The sequence below is a fragment of the Chrysemys picta genome, chromosome 1 (assembly GCF_011386835.1).
Source record: "Chrysemys picta bellii isolate R12L10 chromosome 1, ASM1138683v2, whole genome shotgun sequence".
NCBI classification, from domain to species: domain Eukaryota; kingdom Metazoa; phylum Chordata; order Testudines; family Emydidae; genus Chrysemys; species Chrysemys picta.
Genome location: NC_088791.1, coordinates 79160954 through 79183207, shown reverse-complemented (window position 1 = coordinate 79183207; position 22254 = coordinate 79160954). Strand labels below are relative to the sequence as shown.

Sequence of the window (22254 nt, the reverse complement as noted above, 5' to 3'; positions counted from 1 at the left end):
CCTCAGTTTTTAATAAGGGTAATGAGGAGCTTAGGGATAGTGGCAGAGTGGTTAATGGAAATTACTATATCCGAGGGGGAAGTCAAACACAAACTGCATAATGGGACTAAATCAGGGGGCCTGGATAATTTCCATCCAAGAATATTAAAGGATCTGGCACGTGAAATTGTAAGCCCAATATCAAGAATTTTTTAATGAATTTGTAAACTTGGGTGTTGTACCCTCTGACTTTAGGATTGCTAATATAGGACCTATTTTTAGGAAAGGAGGGGGGAAGTGATCTGGGAAACTACAGGCCTGTTAGTTTGACTTCAATTGCATGCAAGGTCTTAGTACAAATTTTGAAAGACAAAGTAGTTAAGGACATAGAGATAAACGGAAATAGGGATAAAATACAACATGATTTTACAAAAGGTAGATTGTGTCAGACCAACCTGATCTTTTTCTTTGAGAAGATAACTGATTTTTTAGACAAAGGGAATACAGTAAATCTAATCAGTAAGACATTTAATACAATTCCACATGGGAAATTATTAGTTAAATTGGAGAAGATGGGGATTGATATGAGAATTGAAAGGTAGATAAGGAATTGGCTAAAGGGGCGAGGGTGACTATAGCAGGTCATAGTGAAAGGTGAACTGTCAGACTGGAGGGAGATCACTAGTGGAGTTCCTCAGGGATCTGTCTTGGGCTCAGTCTTACTTAACATTTTTGTTAATGACCTTGGCACAAAAAGTGGGAGTGTGCTAATAAAATCTGTGGATGACACAAAGTTGGGAGGTATTGCCAATACAGAGGAGGACTGGAATATCAAACAAGAAGATCTGGACAACCTTGAAAACTGGAGTAATAGAAATGGGATGAAATTTAATAGCACAAAGTGCAAGGTCATGCACTTAGGAACTAAAAAGATTTTTTGCTATAAACTGGGGATTTATCTGTTGGAAGCAACAGAGGAGGAGAAAGACTTAGGTGTATTAATTGGTCACAAGATGACTGAGGTGCCAATGTGATGTGGCCATGAAAAAGTCTAATGCAGTCCCTAAGATTCATCAGGTGAGGTATTTCCAGTAGAGATAAGGAAGTGTTTGTACAATTATACAAGACACTGGTGAGACCTCATCTGGAATAACGTGTAATTCTGGTCTTCCAAATTTAAAAAAGAAGAATTCAGACTGAAATGGGTGCAAAGAAGGGCTACTAGGATGATCCAAGGAATGGAAAACCTACCTAATGAGAGGAGATTCAAAGAGCTTGGCTTGTTTAGCTTAACCAAATGAAGTCTGAGGGGAGATATGATTGCTTTCTGTAAATATCAGGGAGGGAGAGGAGTTATTTAAATTAAGCACCAGTGTTGACACAAGAACAAATGGATATAAACTGATCACCTACAAGTTTATGCTTGAAATTAGACAAAGGTTTCAAGCCATCAGAGGAGTGAAATTCTGCAACGGCCTTCCAAAGGGAGCAGTGGTGGCAAGAAACCTAACTGGCTTCAGGGAGGGAGAGGAGTTATTTAAATTAAGCACCAGTGTTGACACAAGAACAAATGGATATAAACTGATCACCTACAAGTTTATGCTTGAAATTAGACAAAGGTTTCAAGCCATCAGAGGAGTGAAATTCTGCAATGGCCTTCCAAAGGGAGCAGTGGTGGCAAGAAACCTAACTGGCTTCAAGACTGAACTTGATACATTTATGGAGGGGATGGTATGATGACTGCTAATAATGGCATGTACCCAATCTTTGACTGCTAGTAGCAAATATCCCCAGTGGCTGGTGATGGGACACTAGATGGGTAGGGCACTGAGATACTACAGAAAATTCTTTTCCAGATGTCTGGCTGGGTTCGCAGAGTCCTAGAGCCTGGCCTCCAGCCCGAGCCCAAGTTTCTACACCGTAATTCAACAGCCCTTTAGTCTGAGCCTCGCAAGCCCAAGTCTACTGGCACGGGAGGTGGGGAGTCCGTTAGCATCCCTGCAATCATTGGACAAACAATAATCTGTAACCCACTAACTCCCTCTTTTTGTCCTATGACTGCCGCAGTGTTAATGGGCCACTCTGCCTTCAATGGTCCCTTACATAACTACTTATGCTAAATACTCTGTTCCACCTTGCATTTTGCTTTGACCTGAGAGTTCCTTCCCCAGACTTGAAAAAGAGCTGTGTGTGGCTCAAAAGCTTGTCTCTCTCACCAACAGAAGTTGGTCCCACAAAAGATATTACCTCACCCACCTCGTCTCTCTAATATCCTGAGATCGATACGGCTACAAACTATACATGTTCCTGCATCAAATATTTATGTGAATGTTGTATGTTCTCTAACTCATGTGAATTATGTTTCAATCTGTTTTGAATCAGAGAAACACTAGGATAACAGACTATTTGGAACAACTTCGTTTTTTTCTATTTTACTCAACAGCAATGGAAATAAGTGAGCAGTCCCAGTCTAAACAGTCATGTGATGTCATTTGTGATGATGTCATAAGAACTAAAGTAACAATGAGAGAAATTCTGGAAGTTTGAATTTGTGCACTCACTAGCAACCACTTTCAATGTTTCATCACTTCGGCAAACCTGGAGAAGGTACCGTCTGATTTGTAATTAGTTTAAATATAATTTTGAGATATACTATAATTGGAAGTCTGTTTTTAAAAGGAAATAGAGCTTAGATCCTGAAAACCACTGTCTTCAGAAAAAGGAGTTTTGTTTCCATACACATTGGTAGTTCTTACCTGTACGTTTATACTCTTCTTGTATAAAGACAGTGGAGTAGAAGTACAAGAGGTGACAATGGCAGAAGTTGGGAATGACTGCTATTTCTATTTTTATTCCACCTGCATAAAGGTAAATATTGTAGAATTTACAGTGGTTTGCATCTTTGATTTTCCTGCTGTAAGGAGGAGTTTATCGTTTGAACTTACGTCTCTTCTTTATATACTGATATATATGTCACTCTGTGTGTGTCTCCATACATGTATATTTGACATACCATAGGTCCTGATTTTGAGAGATGATAAGGACCTGCAGTTTCCATTCACCTCAGATTGATTTGTGCGTGCTCATTAGTTCTGAAAATCAAGCTCACACTCTAAAGGGGTTTAATTCATGAAAAATGTGCACTGTTCAAGGTGGACTTTTGTAAACACTACATAAAGATCACTCAACACACTTCTGTTTCATTTAAACAACTTTTTTATAACCTGTGATAAACAACATTTATAAATTTGTTAGACAACAGGAACTTTGCCTGGTATTGATAGTGTGACTAACTGACTTTCCTTAATACTGCTTTTTTGAAATCAGTTCATTCCTAATATCAGAGGGGTAGCCGTGTTAGTCTGGATCTGTAAAAAGCAACAAAGAGTCCTGTGGCACCTTATAGACTAATAGATGTATTGGAGCATAAGCTTTCGTGGGTGAATACCCATTTTGTCAGACACATGACATTCCTGATGTTATCACCCTTTGAAGAAGTGCTTGTGAGAATGGGCCCAGTAGGCAAAGTCAATGGGGTGATGCAGAAGTCTATGTTAGTACTCCAGTTGCAGGATTAGGACCTTAGTGAATAGGTATTACTTTCAGTACAAATCCCCAGTCTGGCCAGCTGCAGTGATTTTATTTAATAAAGTAATGCATTTTACAGACAGTACTCCTTGGCCCTATTATAGTTAATGTCTTTTATGATGCTCTGAAAAGAGGAGTAAATGGTATTAAAATAAAATGAAATTTAACCTGGACAAATGCTAGCTAATACAAGAGAGCATTTAAGTAGTTTGCATCATACCACTCCATGCTCCCAGGTGGTGAAACTACATCTTTAAGACTACATGTAGTGGTGGGCACTTCAGAACCAGAAAGATATTGACCGGCTGGATGGAATCAAAGAAAGAGAACAAAATGATTAAGTAGCTGGAATGTTTGATTTATGAGAAAAGATTAAGGATCAATCTCTCAGTCTGCTAAATTTACTTTGTGCTGCATAACACCAGCTGCCCTGATATCCCTGCTGTAAGTTGGTGTCAGTTGGTGACTGGGGCTGGCATGGGGGATGTGGTTGAGCTGAGCTTCTCTAAGCCTGATCTCCTGCTTTCTTAAGCCCCATTAGCGGTCTTACACTAGCTGCGGATGTTAGAAAATGCCCCCTGCTACTCTGACGTCCTGTGACTGCCACTGCCCACTACCTCTGAGCATAGCTCTTATGTAATGGAGAATAGGGCACTGAAAGAACAAAATCTATGTAGTTTGCTTAGTGATTACTACGGGAGAGTTATGTTAACATTTGCTAGTATCTGAGAGCAGTATAAACAACAAGGAGGGTGAGGAATTGCTTAGGGTGATCCAGGGATATAAATAGGTGTAAAGGGATAGAGCTGGGCAAGAGAAATTTAGTTCAAATATCAGGAAAACAGTAATACCCAGTAGACTGTGGAATAGTCTCCCAAGTTCATATGTAATGGGAGCCCCATATCTTCAGGTATTTTAACTAGACTGGACAAAGCAATTATGGCATAATTCATTAAATGGACCTGATTTTTCCCTCCATTTACACTGGCATAAATCAGTTGCAGTTCCATTGAGACCAATGGCCTCTTCTGCCCTCAACCGCACAGGTATAACTCCCACTGGCTTGGGATTTTTACCTGTGCAGCAGGTATTGGGCATAGTGGAGCTAGCATCAGTGAATCAGGTCCTAAATTTTTTCCGTTGCTTGCAGGTATGTTGTCACAACAATAATACAGACTAGTGTATTGTCCACTTCCTCATTAATAAAGAAGATATAAACCAACTACTGACGCATCTAACATCATACAACTTTGACTTGCCTTTTTTCTGTGTTAGGGTTCCAAGTGCCGATTCCGTCACTGTGAAAAAGCCATTGGCAGTGAGATTGTTTGCTCATTATGGAGAGAGGGAAGATGTTCACATCAGCTTTGCCGATTTAGACATATGGAAATACAGGTAGATAAGTTTCTTGAAGTACATTCATTCTTAAAGCAAAACTGACCCTCACTTCTGTTAAACTTCACATCTAACACCCAAGTTCATATTCAAATATGAAGACCTTGTGGCACCCAGATACAAGCTTTTTTTTATTTTTCCAAGTCTGTGGCTAGCATGCACTGCAAGCTTTAAAACTTGTATTGATTCAAAGTCAGTCACTGGATGTTAATTGCTTTTCTGCTTTTCCTTTCATAATAATAATTAATAATATCCTTTTTATAATAAAAGAATACAAATGTAATACTTTGAACTTATACAGCAGATTTCATCCAAGGCTCTCAAAGCACATTACAAACATGAATTTATTTAGTTTCACAACATGCCTGTGAGGTAGGTATTATTATCCCTATTTTACAGATAAGGAAACCAAGCGCTAGTCTAGATGAACAGTTAGTGCGCAGTAAGTGTGGGAATAAGTCCACCTCACATTAGTGTGATGCACGCTAACTGTCCATGTGGACCCTGCTACCACACACTAAAAGTTCTATAGTTCACTTTATTCTGTTCCCATTTCAAAGCAGAGTAGATCAAAGCACATTATGGAACTTTTAATGTGTGGTAGCAGGGTCCACATGGACAGTTAGTGTGCGGCACACTAATGTGAGATAGATTTACACCCCAGCTGGCTGCGCACTAACTGTTCAAATAGACAAGCCCTGAGACACAAAAATTAAGTGAATTTGGGGTATTAGAAAATTAATGTTTTTTTTCTAAGCATCTCAGAAAGTCTGTAGCAGAGCCAGGAGTAGAATCCATTGCCTTGATTCTGATCTGACACCATTATAACTCCATTGATCTCAGTGAAGAAATTCCTAATTTACACTGTTGTAAAAGATCAGAATCAGGCCTCATGTATCCTAATCCTATGCCTTCGTAACAATACCATATTATTTTTTAACTGATATATGGTACTAATCAGTGTTCTGCCCATTATTTTTTGTTGTTTGTTATAATCATCATATCTGAAAACTGTCCCTTTTTTATTTTTCCTGTAGCAAAAATACAACAGAATCTCATGTTTCTGGGAAACACAGCCTTTAGGCTGTGTGAGGATCAGTTGTGTCTTCCATCATAGCAAACCTCGTAATATAAATGGACTTTTTTTGCCACCTAGTAGCAGTGAGTAAAACTATTTTCTCAATAATTTGCACATTGAAATAGATATGCTAAAAATGTATTGGCCACTTCTAGTGTTGATATAAACCTTTGTAGGTGAAGAAAGACAGCATTGCAGATTGGGTGGAATATGATCTGAAGTCAAGGTTAGTAAAGGACTTATAGTTATGTTTGACTAGGGTTCCCATAGGAATTTCTTTGGCCATTGTGTTAGGAATTTCTGTAGGTAACAGTTACATCAAAGGTGATGTACTGAGTAGCAACTCAAATTTTAATCCATTTGTCTCACGAGTGAAAAATTATACACTGTAACATTATACATGCTATGTGTGTCCTTGATGTGCTGAATGACAGTCATGTGAGGCAGTGATTTGTGTATAAGCAGTCAAATCTAGTTTGAAGAGTTTGTGTTATAGGAAATCCCTGTACTTTTTACTACCTCTGTCAAGCTTTGGGCCTTGCTAACACCCACTCTTATCCACTTCCAACTACATAATGGCCTCTACACTGACAGTGAGGTCTCTTCAGGGCTTCACTCAAACACAGGAGCTGAATGTTAAAGCAGTACAGTACTTTTTTCACAGCATATAGTATTCATTTGGGGTCATTTATGCAGTCACAATTTTAGAAGAATGTATACTGTACATTACTGCATGGCCATGATTCATTGGTTAACCATACATGACTAGTGGATTGCAACTGTGTGGGCAGCAGTTACACCTTCTCTCGCTATTCTTTTTAATTTCCCCCCACTCCCTCACATACATACAAATCAAGGAAGCCTTCTAAAACAACATCTGAAATAATCCATTCCATCTGTGGGAATGATCTACTGATCTTAATATAGAAAGAAATAATCAAAATTTTTCTCCTTCTCTCCTGTCAACTGCTGGCTGTTCTGTTCACATTCCTGATACAAATGATCTAATTTATACATCTGAAGAGGGTGAGGCTATGTAAAAATTTCTCACTTATAAGTTCAAAGCAGGTAACCAGCCGAATGTCAATAAAAAAATAAGAACTCATCCTCCTGCACCGGTTTTACAGCATCTCTTGGCATTTGGGAGAACACTGTGTTTTCAAAGTTTGGTTCTGGCTGAGTGGAAAACTTTTTATTTTAAGATTCCGTTCAGTAACGGAGCAAGTGATTAGATGTTGATTAAATGGTTAGCTTTGCCAAATGGGAATGTTTTTGAGACAAGTGCCTCATAGTTACAGTGAACCAGAGAGTTAGAATCTATGTAAACCTTTTCCTGGTGTAAAACACAGTATTCACAGTGGCCACAACATGGTGTATGCTACTCCAGAAATTAAAATACAATGAACAAATGAAATAGGAGAGAACTGATTTTTGTTTTTGCAAATACAGGCTAGCTAAGTAAAGATAAATTTTAGATTCTATCAATTGCCTTCAATTATTAAACAGCCTGAGGTGGGGAAGAGAGTTAGCGCATAGTAACTGTCGTGATGAAAATAGAAAATCTCAAAATGAAGGACAGATTAGATTTAGCAGATAGGAATAGCAATAAAATATTCGCAAAAACCAACACCTACAAACATTTACTATTTCATATTTTGGTTTACTCAGAATGTTTACTATTTTTTCTTATTTTTACTATTCATAAAATAATGAAAAAGTTTAGAAACCTAGGCAATATTTTAAAAGAAAAAGGTTCTTTGCTGGGTGTGATGTCACCAGCAGTCTATGATGGGACATCACACCAAATCATGGAAATTTTAAATTGCATATGTATGAAATGGCCCTCATTTGGAGACAGTTAAAAATAATTTCTAATGCTGCCTCACGTGTGCAAGTCACTTTTAAGTGTTTTTCCCACTTAATTGACTTCAATTAAGCCTTTCAGGCTGGGCACATGGGGATGGGGGTAGGGAGAGAATATGTGAAGCAAATACTTCTTAATTATGATTTCTCTTTTACTCTCTGATTTCCAGAAATCCAGACTATTTCTGGAAAAATGGCTAGTACTTTTTCAACCCTTCCTAAAACAAAACTCCTACCAACTTTAATGAAGTTTTGCCTGAGTTAGGTCTTCAGGATTGGGATCACCATATGTACACATCCAGACTCTGGAGCCAAAGCTACTGCATATGATATTCTTAAAGAATACAAGGTTGTATTTTGTGGAATAGGTTGTTTCATGTAAAGTGTCCCTCTTATGGATCTGTAAAGCAAGAAAAGTGACTGTAGCCTTAAGGCAAAATATTAAAGACCAACTCAACTTCATAGAATGGGATGGTGTCAGTGAATGTGTCACAGACCCTACTGATTGAGGTCAACATTTGGATCAATTTGGACGCTAAAAATATCGGGCTTATGCTGAAGTCAGTGGAATAATAACTTCAGTGGGAGTGTTATGTAGCCCTTAAACAATACATATGTGATGAATCTTCAGTTCATATTTGACTTAAGTATGACTCTAGACTTTTATAAACTACTTTAATATGTATATTAAACACATTAATGTATACTAATTTGCAAAAAAAATACAACTTAAACAATACTTTCTCAATAATTTAGATCACTACTGATCATTATAGTGGTGTCACATTAACATGGACTATCATGTGGCATATTTCCAAGCATACTGATTGGACAGGCATTGGCAAAAGGCTTCAGTTTTGTTCCAGAAGAATAGGAACAAAGAAAATGTAGCCTAATGGGGGAGTTCTTTTCTGTCTGTGAGACAAATCTAACTAAAGCTGAATGCAGACTTTGCCAGAGCTGTCTATTTCATGGGAGTGTGTCCAACGCGTACTGTACATGATGACACGTGTGCAAACCAAACACATTATGGTGCACTGGCAACCCATGAAAGACTTAACAGAGGAAGTTCTCTTTTTAGAATAACAATTGTAAAAGCATACCAAATTATGGATGAGAGTGCAGCTTGGAAGAGCTATTAGAAAGTATAATTTCTAAACTCACAGGTGATCCACAGCTGGATGCACACGGCGGCATTAAATAGGGAGCTTTGTTCAGTGGTGGAGTAGGGTTTCCTCTTACCAACAGTGGTTCCGGATGCCTGTGGGAGAGCAGGTCATTAAATATTACAAAAAAATCCAGGGCTTGGCCTCCACACTGCATATTGACTCTAGGTTTAGAATTTCTTGACCTGGGCTGCAAATCCGGGGCTCCAGTGTCCACACTGCAATACTCAGTCCTGAGTCAAACCACTGTTTCTCTGGCATCCTAGTGCCCTCTGCAGCTGTAGCTATTCCAGCCCCTGGTTAGTGTTGCAGTGTGGGAAAACTTGACTGTCTACCCCACACGTTACAGGAAGTTGTTGCAGTCTGCCACGTTAGCAATAGATCTTGCCAAGCCTGTTTCAGCAAACAGGCAAAGCATCCATGAGATGCTGGTGGATGTTCTGTATGTGGTTTCTGACCTACTAAAGGTGCCTGATGGAAGAGGAGGATGATACAGATATGGAAGAATCAAACTGGCTGATGCTGCTCACAACTCTTGCTGTAGCTGGTGATTCCCCCCATGTAGACCAGAGCTTCTGGAGCAGGGGCCCAAACACAGCCTGGTAGGATCACATCGTCATGCAGACCTGGGATGACCAGTAGTGGATCCAGAACTTTTGCATGAAGAAAGCTACAGTTCTGAAACTTTGTGAGCAGCTCGCACCTACACTCCAGTGTAAAGACACGCATGAGGGCAGCCATACTGGTCCAGAAGTGGGCTGCTATAATTGTCTGGAATCTGATTACCACAGACTGCTACAAGTCTGTTGCTAACCAGTTCAGCATTGAAAAGTCAACTATGTGTAGAATATCATAGAATATCAGGGTTGGAAGGAACCTCAGGAGGGCATCTAGTCCAACCCCCTGCTCAAAGCAGGACCAATCCCCAGACAGATTTTTGCCCCAGATCCCTAAATGGCCCCCTCAATGATTGAGCTTACAACCCTGGGTTTAGCAGGCCAATGCTCAAACCACTGAGCTATCCCCCCCACCATGGAAAGTGGTTACAGAGGCTTCAGACGCAGTCAGGCATGTGATTTACCCAAAGGTGGTGGGTGTAAACAAATATCCCTTAAGTAATTGCTGGTTTTGAGAGAATGGGGTTTCCAAACTGTGCCAGGGCCATTGATGGGACTCATGTGCCCACAGTTTGACCTCCTCAAGGAGTACATGAGTGCATAAACTGCAAAGGGTACTACTCCATTATTATGCAGGCCCTCGTGGACCACAGAGGCTGATTTATGGACACCAGTGTGGGCTACACTGGAAACGTTCATGATACCAGGGTTTTCCACTGATCGGGAATCTACATTCATGGACAGGTTGGGACACTATTCCCACCAAATGACATTGTCATAAATGGAGTTACTATCCCCACTGTTATTTTAGAGTATCCAGTGTAACCCCTTTTTCTTTTGCTTATGAAACCATATTGTGATAAGTGTCCCTAGCAAAAGATGGTTTATTTACACTCTGAGTATGTGTGGAATGGTGGTTGAATGTGCATTTAGCAGATTAAAATCCCACTGGGGCTGTTTACAGACACGTTAGGATTCCAGCGTCATCAATGCTGTCTGTATTACTGTGGCTTGCTGTGTTCTTCAAAATCTTTGTGCAATCCCCTATTAGCAGATACATACTGCTGCCTGGAGCTTGCAATAAATTTTGCATTGGGTAATAAACTGGAAATCCCTCCCATAAACTGGAAATCGCTCCCATCCCTATATTAATAACAACAAACATGAATCCAGAAACTTACCAGGCTCAGGGGCTACTTCTGCCTCTTGTGTTTCTGATGCCGGTTCCGTGGTGGACAGCTCTTCCAGGGAGGCATCAAAAAGTTCTTCAGAGTAGGGACCCAGAATGTGCTACAGCTGCTCTGGGGGACTGGTCTGGGTACAAGAGTCACTTGGGCAGCTTCAGCCAGCACTTGTTGGCTCCCTTTTGATCCTATACTGTATTCAGGGGTGAGACCATAGAGCACTGGTGGCTCAGTGCTCAGCACAGTACACAGCACCTGGTCAAACTCCTTGTAAAAGTGGCAGGATGATAGCGAGTTCCCAGAGATCCAGTTCTCATCCCTAGCTTTCCGGGAGTTGGTCTTGAACTGCTTAATCTGCGCCCTGCACTGGTCACTGGTCCAGTGAATCCCCAGCACTGCCAGTTTCTTCACTATTAGCTGGTATGCATGCTCATTCCTGGAATTCTTGCGAAAGTTGAACTATTTGCTCACCTTGCACCAGAGATTAAGCAAAATGTGGTGGTGCTCCCATGACCAGATAGCAGCACGCTTGGCAAAAGACTTCTTGATGGCGGTGACCATTACAAATGCAGGAGATGGGTCACTCTGCTTGCAGCTCAATGGGCAGAATAAAATGGAAGGGTTAAACGCTGAGCAGTTGCATTTGAACCAGGAGGGTTGCATTTGAATTAGGAGTCGATTGGCCAGTCTTGGGATAGGAAAGACAAAGGACATGTCCATGGGGTTGTGAGATGGGGTTGGTGGACTCTCAGGACCCAAATCTGGGGGGCCCAGGCCTGAGCTGCCTCTACAATGCAAAACAATAGAGTTTGGGCCGAAGCCTCTGTTGGACTCAGGCTTGAATCCTCCATTCCTGTGGGATCCTGGGGTTTGGACAGAGTTAAACAGAATTGTGTGCAGGTGAAGGCGGATTTGGGCCTGAGCCAAAGACCAGTCAGTGTAGACATGCCCCTAAAAAGGGGCAGGAGTAGGCAAAGTTATTTATACCTCCCCATCCACACACCAGCCAGAAGAGATGGCCAGCCACTGGAAGGACTGTATGCTATTTCCTACTCAGGGCTGGTGCAATGGTGTGTTATCCTTGCATGCTGAAAATCTCTGGGAGGCACTGTGTGTCCCTGAGTCACCATGTCTCCCCCTGTTCCTTCTGCTGTGGAGACACATTTCTGCCAACCTCCTTCCCAGTACAGTGCCTAAAAGACACAGTTTGGCAATTTGTGGCTTTGTCAAATACGATTATGATTTCAAATGTATAACAAACTGATCAGAACCTGATTTTTGTGTTCTAGTGCCTTATTAACAGACTGAACTTCATGTACTTTCCTATAGATGGCACACTCCAAAAGGAAGTTCAAGAAGGAAATCTGCATCCTGCCCACACTCAAGAACCCCTAAAAGGTCAAGAAAGCATTTTAAGACCCATTCATCCTCCACTGATCATAAACATCAGCCTGGAGGAGGAAGAGGAAGAGGAAGAGGAAGAAGAGGAGAACTGTAAATATGACTTTTTTTCTGAAATCTGAAACTAAAATGGATTTTCTCAAATAATTTGCAAACTGGTTGCCAACAGATTTTTGGCTGTTTTCAACAATCATGCCATTTTTGAGGAAAGAGGTCAAATATTTGGGAATAACCTCATTACAACTCATTTTATAATTATCTTTATTTTATTGTACAAAACACATAGTAAATGTAGACTCTCATCAATAAACTTTCAAAATATCTAATATCTATTTTTCTTACTGATATAATTCAAATACTCTTTTTTCCTTAATTGGAAATGGATCCAAGTGCCACAATTCACCTGGCATTGAAATACAACAATTCAGATACAGATCCAAACTTTCTCACTCAAAGTTCAGGGATGTTCAGACTTAATTGGCTCTATCTGTAATTTAAATGATCGTTTTACTCATTGAAAAGGTTCTTTTATTTCTCCCAAGACTCTTAGATTTATCACTGTATATGTTTGATCAGGATGCTAATTTCATTTTGTGCTTTAGCTTTAACAAGAAACATGTTAGCTGTTGCTAGGTGGCATTTAGTTGAGAATTTAAAGTATCTGCAGCAGTTCAGAGATGATGTAATTTTTATGCCAAACAAGAAGACTTAGAGTTCTATCCAGCCTAAAGTCATTTCCATGCTTGCTGTTCTACAGAGGTTGTACAAACCTCATGGACTACACCTGCCCTTGAAATTACCCCTATTCTTAGTGTGTACTTACCTTTCTGAAGAGGCTGCTTGCATATAGTTGCATACAACTATTCAACCTAGGGCTAGGGTCATAGCCACAGGGCTTGTCTACATAAGAAAGTTGCACCACTGTAATTTAAATCAGTTTTATTTCTCACCCCTACGTAGACAGTCCTATTTTGGTTGAGCTTCTGAACTAAAGCCCTCTTAAACTGAAATAAGAGTGTCCACACATGGGTTTGCACTGAATTGACTAAATTGGTTCAAAAACAAATAGTTAATTATATCTGTGCAGCTTCCTTTTGAAGACAAAGCTTTAGCCAAGTGTCTTATGAATGTGCAGAATATGCTCAGGGCATCCCCAGATAGCCTATCAGAGAATAGGTCATTCAACTAAAGTATTTATTTACCCACTCAGGATCACTTCCTTTTATGTGTGATTGTGTGGTTGTTTTGATAGGACTGAAGAAAGGCTTTTGAATTATTTTTAATTTAATCACCATCTAAAATAAACATCAGTAATGGTAAACCTTTTGACTTTCATTGTAACTAAGACAATATTGGTCATAAAAATATCTGTCAATAAGCAATAGTTTCTCTGTCCAGAAAGCAGAGGGCTGGGATACACTAGCAATAGGAAAGGGGCCGGGGGGAAGTTACTTCATTTTATAATGAATTTGTTTATATTTAAGAATAGTGCATTAACAAATCCTGAGGTGTCTGTACTCAGGTATAGTTCTCTCTTTTAAAAATATTTCCTATAGATGCCTCTTATTTATTGACAAAGACTCCAGCAGACATTGAGGAAGAAAAAGCAATAAAGGAGATGTGTTATAAATCTGGTAAATATATAATTATTGATAATTTAAAAAATATTAATATAATCAGTAAGTAAAGACAATTTTTTCTTTCTTTTGGGGGGCATGAGTAGGAGAATATTACAGAATTCAGACTCCTCAGGAGAACGAGTCAGCAAAAATCATGTCTTCAACGCTGGATAATGAGCTATTGAAACCCATGGAAACTGGCAGAGACTTACAGGAAGGTAAGTACTTGAGTGGTAACGCTTTTCACTTCAAGGATAATGTTTATATATATATATGTAATTACATAGAAAGACACTATCAGGTAGTTTAGATCCAAATATTAGGTTTTGCAAATTTAGAAAAAAAGAATTATACAAAATAAAACCAATAGAAATATTTTTGTGACTTTTTTAATTAAATGGAAACAGCATAGACATGGTGATGAGAATGGGACACCTGCATTGACTACAGAATGATGAAATAAGTCCAGGTCAATTGAGTAGAACATCTTGTACTTTCCTGAACTCCATGACATGCATCTCTGCTACAATTTGTCTTCTAGTATCTTTTGAAATAAGGTTACAATCTCTTTTTTTTTATTGGGCCTGCTACAACACATCTGAGCTCCAAGGCACATGAATTAATGAACATTTATTCCACTCAAGATTTTAAAGAGTTTTTCTTTTTCCCCGTTAGCCAGGTGGTATGCCTGCAAAAATCAATGTCAGCTTTTATTATTATAATAGGTGATAGTATTGCTGCTTCTTAACAGAGTGATTTATGCTCTGAACATTCCTGGACGTTAGTGTAATTAGTGTGTTGGCCATTAAAGTGTTTGAGAAAGAAGTGAGATGTTAGTATTAGTAACACATTTATCATTGCCATAAAGTTGTTTACAACAAAATAGAAAACTTCATGGATAACCATCTGGATCTACAATTACATATAAAGAAAATTGAAGCAGGAAGATAGTGAACAATAATGAAGAACTGCAAAGTGAAAGAGAGTATATTATTTTGGTTCAGATAGAGATAATCTGAAATAATATTGGTTGGTAAAAGTATTATATTTTTGGACCTCTGGTTTTTACCAATTTTTACCAGCTCTCCTATAGCCTGTGTGTGGTGGCACTTCACAGGAATCGTGTAATGTGTATTTCATGTACTTACAGTGCATAAATTACATTACAAAGCACCCAAATGACTTAATAAAAGTGGAAAGGAGAATATTTAAGGAGAGGTTAGAGGAAATATACTCTAAACCAATGATTAAGTCATAGAGAGTGGTGTGGGAGGAGAGGGACATTATCTTCAAAAAGGAAAGTTTATAATGGCACAGAGCAGTCAGTTATGAATATCACAATGTCTCACTATACTTCTTGGGATGCAGTCAGGTTCTGTTCACTTTTATGATATTCATTTGCAAAAGCAACACTAACTTGGATCCATAATCTGACCTCACTGGGTATGTCTACACTGCATCTGGGAGTGAGCCGCCCAGCTTGGGTCTGCAGACTTGTGTTAGTGGGGGCTCATGCTAGCATTCTATAAATAGCTATGTAGACAGTGCTTCAGAGCCCAAGCTCCAGCATCAGTTGCAATGTCTACACAGCTATTTTTAAAGCTCTAACACAAGCCCATCTACCACATGTCTGTGGACCAGGACTGGGAGGCTTGCTCCCAGAGGCAGTGTAGAAATGCTCACTGAGGCCCCAGAAACCTTAGGCAGATCTTTCCTGTTAAGACCTGTGTGAGACAAAAGTCAGGGAATTTATTAAAGCATACTGCCCATATCCCCCACCGCAGGATCCCACCTCCGTGGCTGGTTTGACCAAATCTGCTGATGAATAAAAATATGCTGGTGCTCTGTCATTGTTTACAGAAAGAAATAATACAAGTAGAATTAAATTAATTATGCTGAAGTGAAATGGCTAATCATTTGCAGTACAATTAAATATGTTTGATATATGTGCAATAAAAAAAGTTTGCTCAGATATCAATTCAAAAGTTTTAGTACATTGTATTTTTGGAATACCTCTGTCAGAGATAGGGGTTTACTCTCAACTTTATACTCTGAGATTTAATTCTATTAAACCTTTAAGCATTCATGCAAGTTTTGCTCATAATTCAGAAATGCTTGCAGATGTGTCTATCCATAAAATCAGTCAGTGTGCAAAAATGTCCATGTTGCACAGTGCTATCCATATCTTTGTTTACTCTCCCAAGATCATTCATCTATCATAAATACACTGACTCCACATAACTAAGCCAAAAAAAACCCTCTGTTTTCTTTCCAGGTGATGGTGTTACAGTTCCAACAAAGTTTAATATTATAGAAAGACAAGGAGAGGTAACAGCATCATTAGATGGTAACACCAGGACTGATCTTGGTGCCTTTGAAAATGGAGGTAATTACTTTAAAATATGTGTTCTCATTATCTAATATCCGTTGGTAGATAAAATAATTTCCAAATATACCTTTCATGGAATTTATTTCTGTATTTTCTGTAAAGTCTTTTATTTCAGTGCTGTTAATAAAAAATTATTACTGTTGTATTTGAATTCCACCCATCTCAGTAACATAGTGAAAAAATATTTTCAGTTTGGTGACTCCACTTAATTGGATTTTAATTTAATCTTGAAAAGAGATTGTTTCTTAGAGCTACGCTGGCTGCAAAGAAACTCAGACATGCATGACAGTCAGATATAACAGGGGTATACTAAACTTTCAGAAATTGCTATACACCTCTACCCTGATATAACTCGACTCAATATAACACGAATTCGGATATAACGCGGTAAATCAGCGCTCCGAGGGGGCAGGGCTGTGCACTCCGGCAGATCAAAGCAAGTTCGATATAACGCGGTTTCACCTATAATGCGGTAAGATTTTTTGGCTCCCGAGGACAGCGTTATATAGGGGTAGAGGTGTATTTGAGAGAATATCGTTAGTAAAGCTGAACAGACTATGTTTTTGGCAGTCACATGGGAAAATATTAAGGCCCCGATCCTGCAAGCTGTTCCATGTGGGCAGATCCTTGTGCCCATTTTCAGTGGGTTCTGTGCAGCCATAGGATTCTGCTTAGAGATCTCAGTACAGGATCAGGATTTCAGTCATTAAGAATGAACCTGGATACCACAAGCATTTATGTTTACCTAGCATTGGCTATCCCCTTTTCCTTTGAAACCCCATCCTCTCCAATTTAATAATTTCCCATCTGGTACTGTGTCAGATGCTTTACTGAAGCCCAGATAGATTAATTTTGCTGCATTTTTCTTGCAAAAATAAAGAGTGATCTTATCAGAAAGATATCAGATGTAAGTAATAACAGAAATAATAGGGTTTTTGGTAGCATTTTATAAATTTTACCACTTTCCTGAGCCCTGTATGTATTATAAGCAAGGTATGTTTTCGTTTTATGTTTTATGTGTTATTGCCTGTTGTCCTAGTGCTTTGTATTTGGTTAATCAAGAATTAATTCAGAGGGAGAATTAATTATAGAAATGTACATTCATATTGAGAGGTATGAATTAAAAGAATATTAAATATATTTTTCATTTATCTGACTTTTGTAAACACATTTTTACATAACTGCTTTCTATTTGTTTTTCATGTTTATGTTCTTACTATTTTATATGAATTTAACCAAAAACTAACACAAATTAAATGATAAAAAAGAATAAAGTGAAAAGGTTGCATTCTGCATTTTAAATACAGTACAATCAATTTTATCTTAAAATGAGGACATACTATGTCTCTATTTATAATTTGGTGATGCATCATAATTTTTTGCAGGAGGTGATTGTTATGTACCACAAAGGAGCATATTTGTTGGAGGGAAGCAAAGTGAAATATTAACTGGAGAAAAAGAATTAACTACGTCCAGACGTTCAGATGTGAAAGGTCTGAATCATTATTTTTATGTTTTGTAATTTTGGAAAACATTTTTTGCTTCCTTTGTAATTAGACTGGACACTTGAGGCAGGACCTAAATGATATATGTTATATTCCACACACTTTGAGTGAATTGGTGAAGTCCCATCAACAATATGGTTTCTTTCATCATACTAATTGATGAAAGCACTTTTATTGGGTTAGGGCAGTCTTGCTCCCAATGACTTCAATATAACACTATCAGCTTGCTAGTTATCTTTATCTTCCTAAAGCCCAAAGGTCTAATCCTTGGAGGCGGTGATCACTGTCAATTCCAGTGAAAGTCGATGAGAATTGAGGGCGCGTAGCATCTCACAGAATCGGGACCCTAATGAATACCAGTATAAGGTCCTGATTCAGCTAAGCACTTGAGCACATGATTAAATCTACATAAGAACTACTCTTGTATTTCAGATTAGGCACACGTTAAAGTAACTTTCTAAATTGGGACCATAATTTGCACTACAGAATATGTTTGGAAGAACACAAAATTTCCTTATCTGAATATATTGTTTTTTATGTATATGATTATTGTGGGAAAATCATTTCTTGCATATTATTTTTCTGTTGTTGAAGTAAAAGATAAGAAGACAAATTCTGGCTATAAATCATAAGTACGTTAAAAAGTAATGAAACTGCCTACATACATTGAAGTGGAAGTAAGGCATTTCTCCTATATTTTGGCCTGAACTGATAGGCACAAAAGGTAGTGCTTATGCTGATCATCTGGATGTGAGAGCAGACAAAGCCCTGAATTCCTGTATGGAGCAGGGAACATAGGGTCATAGAGCTTGATAGCTGCCATGCAATGCAGGATGTGAGATTCTGTCCTTCCCTTACTCAATCTCCTTACTCTTGGTGTAAGCACATGTTAAGCATCATAATTACCAGTGTCTCATCTAGTCCAGCTGACTGATAAGGCCAAGGACATATACGGGTCAGTTATATGTTGCATAATAGCTCATTCCATAGTTGCCATGCTGTGTTTTGGGTGAACATGCATAAAATTCTGTTGTGGGTGTAACACACTCACTTTTGTAAAGGATCTCCTGCTCAAACAAGCTTACATAAAATCCATGGGTTGTAGTTGGAGAACATATGTGTGGATTACAGCAAATATCTGTACTCCTTAAAATATATGTTGTATTGGCTCAGATTTTTTGGCTTGCATATGGACACCTTTTGAGACAGAATTTGGGCCAGAAATATCTGTTACGTACTCTAGTAACACCTAGTTTTCTAAAATAAGCTGGAAGTTTGCTGCCAAAATGTTGAGAACTTTTTTTTCTAACAGAATCAACATAACTTCTTGGAAGCATTATGATTTTGCTCTTAGGGATGATACTTACTGATATTCTTACTATAATTACTGTTTTCAGAATCATTTTTTAAGCACATAAAAGAAAGGTCTGTATCCAACAGAGAGTGTATGTAAAATGTGAGGAAGTTATTCTTGTTTTAATTCACCACAACACTTTACTACTTTAATGAGGGAAATTTACTGAATAATGTGTTTTTTCAAAAAATAAATGTGTCTTATTTTTCTCCCTTAGCAATGAGTCACACTGAGCCAGTAAAGAAGCGTCACTTTAAAGGAGTGAAGAAAAAAAAATGGATTTCTGAAGAACCAAAAAACTCATTCAGCATGTTTGCAGGCAAAGGTATTTTGAGAAATCATTTGGTTAATTTGTTTTAAGTTAATATTTCCCTGTCCCTAGAAGCTCACCCCCCTCACTAGGCATCAGAGCCCGAGCTCCAGCCCAAGCTGGAACTTCAAAGCACTGTCTCCACAGCTATTTTTAGAATGCTGGTGGAAGCCCCTTGGCTTGGCTATTGGAATCCCCTTAGGGTTGGGAGGCTCACTCCAAAACATTGTGTAGACATACTCTGAGTGCCCTTCTCTCTGACACACTATGTCAGACATTGAATAGCATCTAGCAAGTTTAGCATAATATTGTTTTTTCCCCCTTGCAGCAATGCATGCTTCAAACCCAAAAGGTAAAGCAAATTGCCAACAAAATGATCAAAGCAAGGATGCTGAAAATACTTGTTATGTTCCATCTCAAAGAGCCACTGGGAGAAGCATTTCCTTGAATTCTCCAGAACCTGGAAGATCAACAAACACGACCTACAGTAATGTCAGTGTTACCAAAGAATCCAAGCTGAATCCGCCTACAGGTGAGCTCCTGATTACACAGGATTCCTTGCCTAGAAGAGCCATATAATTGGTCATGTACCTCAGTTATGCCAGTGCAACTCCACCAGATTAGCATAACCAGCTAGACAAATTCAGACTGGAAATACAGCATTAATTTTTAACCGTGAAAGTAAATAACCACTTGAACAACTTACCAAGCATCATGGTGGCTTCTCCATCACTTAGAAACAGTGAGAGTAGTTAACCATTGAAACAGTTTACCCAGGGTCATGATGGATTCTTCATCATGGACAATTTTAAGACTGGATGTTTTTCTAAACGATCTGCTCTAGGAATTGTTTTGAGGACGTTCTATAGCCTGTGCTATACAGGAGGTCAGACTAGATGATCACAATGGTCCCTTCTGTCTTGGAGTCTATGAAAAACCAAGAGCAGAATTTGACCCAATATAATTGTAATAAGCAGGTCTCATTGCAATATTTACAGGTAAAAATGAAAACTGTCATGGACTTCTGTGGAAGTTGCCAATTAAAATCAGACAGAATTCTCTTGAGCAGTAGTTCTGCCATCTTTAGAGGGTGCAGCACAAATCCACCTCCATGTCCAGTCAGCTCTGCTGTCTGAAGGAAAGAGATGAGTCCATGGCCTCACTCTCATCCTCACCATTTTCAACAGATAGTGCCCATTGGAGCACTGGCAGTGATCTGCAGTCCACAGCTATAATCCTCAAAAGGATTTTGACCAGTTCCTGAACAGGAGCACAGGAGAGAGAGGACCCGTCACCTGTATAAACCCATCCACAGATTGATCAGAATCTAGTTTTGTCCAAGAATCGAGTATTGAATTTTACTTGGTGTACTATATTCTGGGATCAATTTACTAGATGACTCTACTGTACCTTTCCTTTTCCATTAGTGATATGACCCAGAGACATAAATCTGTCTCTTGAGAACTTTGTCATTCAGCGTGGCGTCTTCTTGAAGTTTCTTAACAGTAGCATTGAGCATTTTGTCATAGTTTGATCAGATCTCTCCTTATGTCCTCCATCTGGCATGTAAAGAGATTTAAAATGAAGGTTCCCCAAGATGTATTAGGTTAGAGTCTACTGTGGAAGTTGGATTTATTGGAATTCTTTGCTAGGCACATGTTCTGTAGAGTTTTTCTCTGCCCAGCCAGGCTAAGGTCTGGGCAGCAGAAGGCATTTTATGCCATGTATTACTGATTAGTTCCTATGGTGTGCACTCTGACTTCATTTTGTTAAATCCTCAAAGATGTACATTTAGTCAATGGGTTGGGAATTATGATTATCTCAGAGCATTTGTTTTCTGCTGTGGTTGTTAGTCAAGCATTTCTGTTCTATCTCATTCCCGCTTCTCTTTCTGTTCATGGAAAGGAAATTTAAGCTATTCGATAGATAGGACAAAGGGGGCAATACATCTGAGTTTAGTGTAATTGGATATCCGGTTTTATAATGTGCTTAATCTTGTGAAGGGTTTAAGAAACTTTATTTTATAACCCAATGTTCAATCTTTAACTCCACTGCCTATACTGAATATTAATTCCAGACCTTGTCTAGTTGAACAACTCAGTAGTGAAAATCCCAGTTCCCTTCCAACAAACATGTCTTATTCAACCTTTTTTTTCCTAAACAGGAGACCAAGGAACCACCTTTGCACAAGATAATTTTATCCCTGATTCACCAGTGTTTTGCTGGGGTTTTGTTGTGATCTATTTCCTATTGTAAAAATGGGGATTTTTGAAACTTCTTGTGCCAGTTTTAAATCTATTGGGGATTTTCATGATGTACAGGTTGATTGGCTGTCACTTTCTGTTTCTGTCATTCTGACAACTGAATTAGCTTCTGTCTGCAGTCCTTCCAGGATGGCAACAATGACATTTTCCTTGTGCTCTTCTTCCATCTTTGAAGTATGTTCATTGCCTTCCTGGCAGTGCCTAGTACCATTTAGGTACTTGAGAAGAAAGTTTCAGGTCAAATTCTGAAGTCTTGTCTTTGTTTCTGGCATTTTGTTTCAGGGCATAGCTTTAAGTTTACTCTATGGCCTTCTCTCTGTTTTAAACTTGTTGATGCTGCCTTACTCCACAAACAAAATCATAATTACTTGCAATTCAGCATCTTGTCTTTTCCTCTCCCATATGATTGCAGTCTCCAGGGGTTAATTTGGGGATTAACGTCATTCTTTTGGACAAATTATCATCTCTTATTCCAGCCACAAATTCAGTTGTAAATAATTTAAACTGTAGTCCACTCTCCATCAGAGAGTCACTAAAAACAC

General features: G+C 38.8%; 1 protein-coding gene across 1 annotated transcript in view; it reads left to right on the top strand.

The window, feature by feature from the left end:
* The first annotated feature begins 2447 nt into the window (after positions 1–2447).
* C1H12orf50 (chromosome 1 C12orf50 homolog) overlaps positions 2448–22254 on the top strand; it is a 30041-nt gene continuing 10234 nt past the window's right edge. The window contains exons 1-10 of the mRNA XM_005279122.5: positions 2448–2586; positions 4843–4962; positions 6000–6123; positions 12200–12364; positions 13828–13905; positions 13995–14108; positions 16166–16276; positions 17665–17772; positions 19356–19463; positions 19777–19980. Coding sequence (XP_005279179.2) covers positions 4951–4962; positions 6000–6123; positions 12200–12364; positions 13828–13905; positions 13995–14108; positions 16166–16276; positions 17665–17772; positions 19356–19463; positions 19777–19980 — 1024 coding nt within the window. The 5' untranslated portion in view covers positions 2448–2586; positions 4843–4950. The remainder of the gene's footprint in view (positions 2587–4842; positions 4963–5999; positions 6124–12199; positions 12365–13827; positions 13906–13994; positions 14109–16165; positions 16277–17664; positions 17773–19355; positions 19464–19776; positions 19981–22254) is intronic.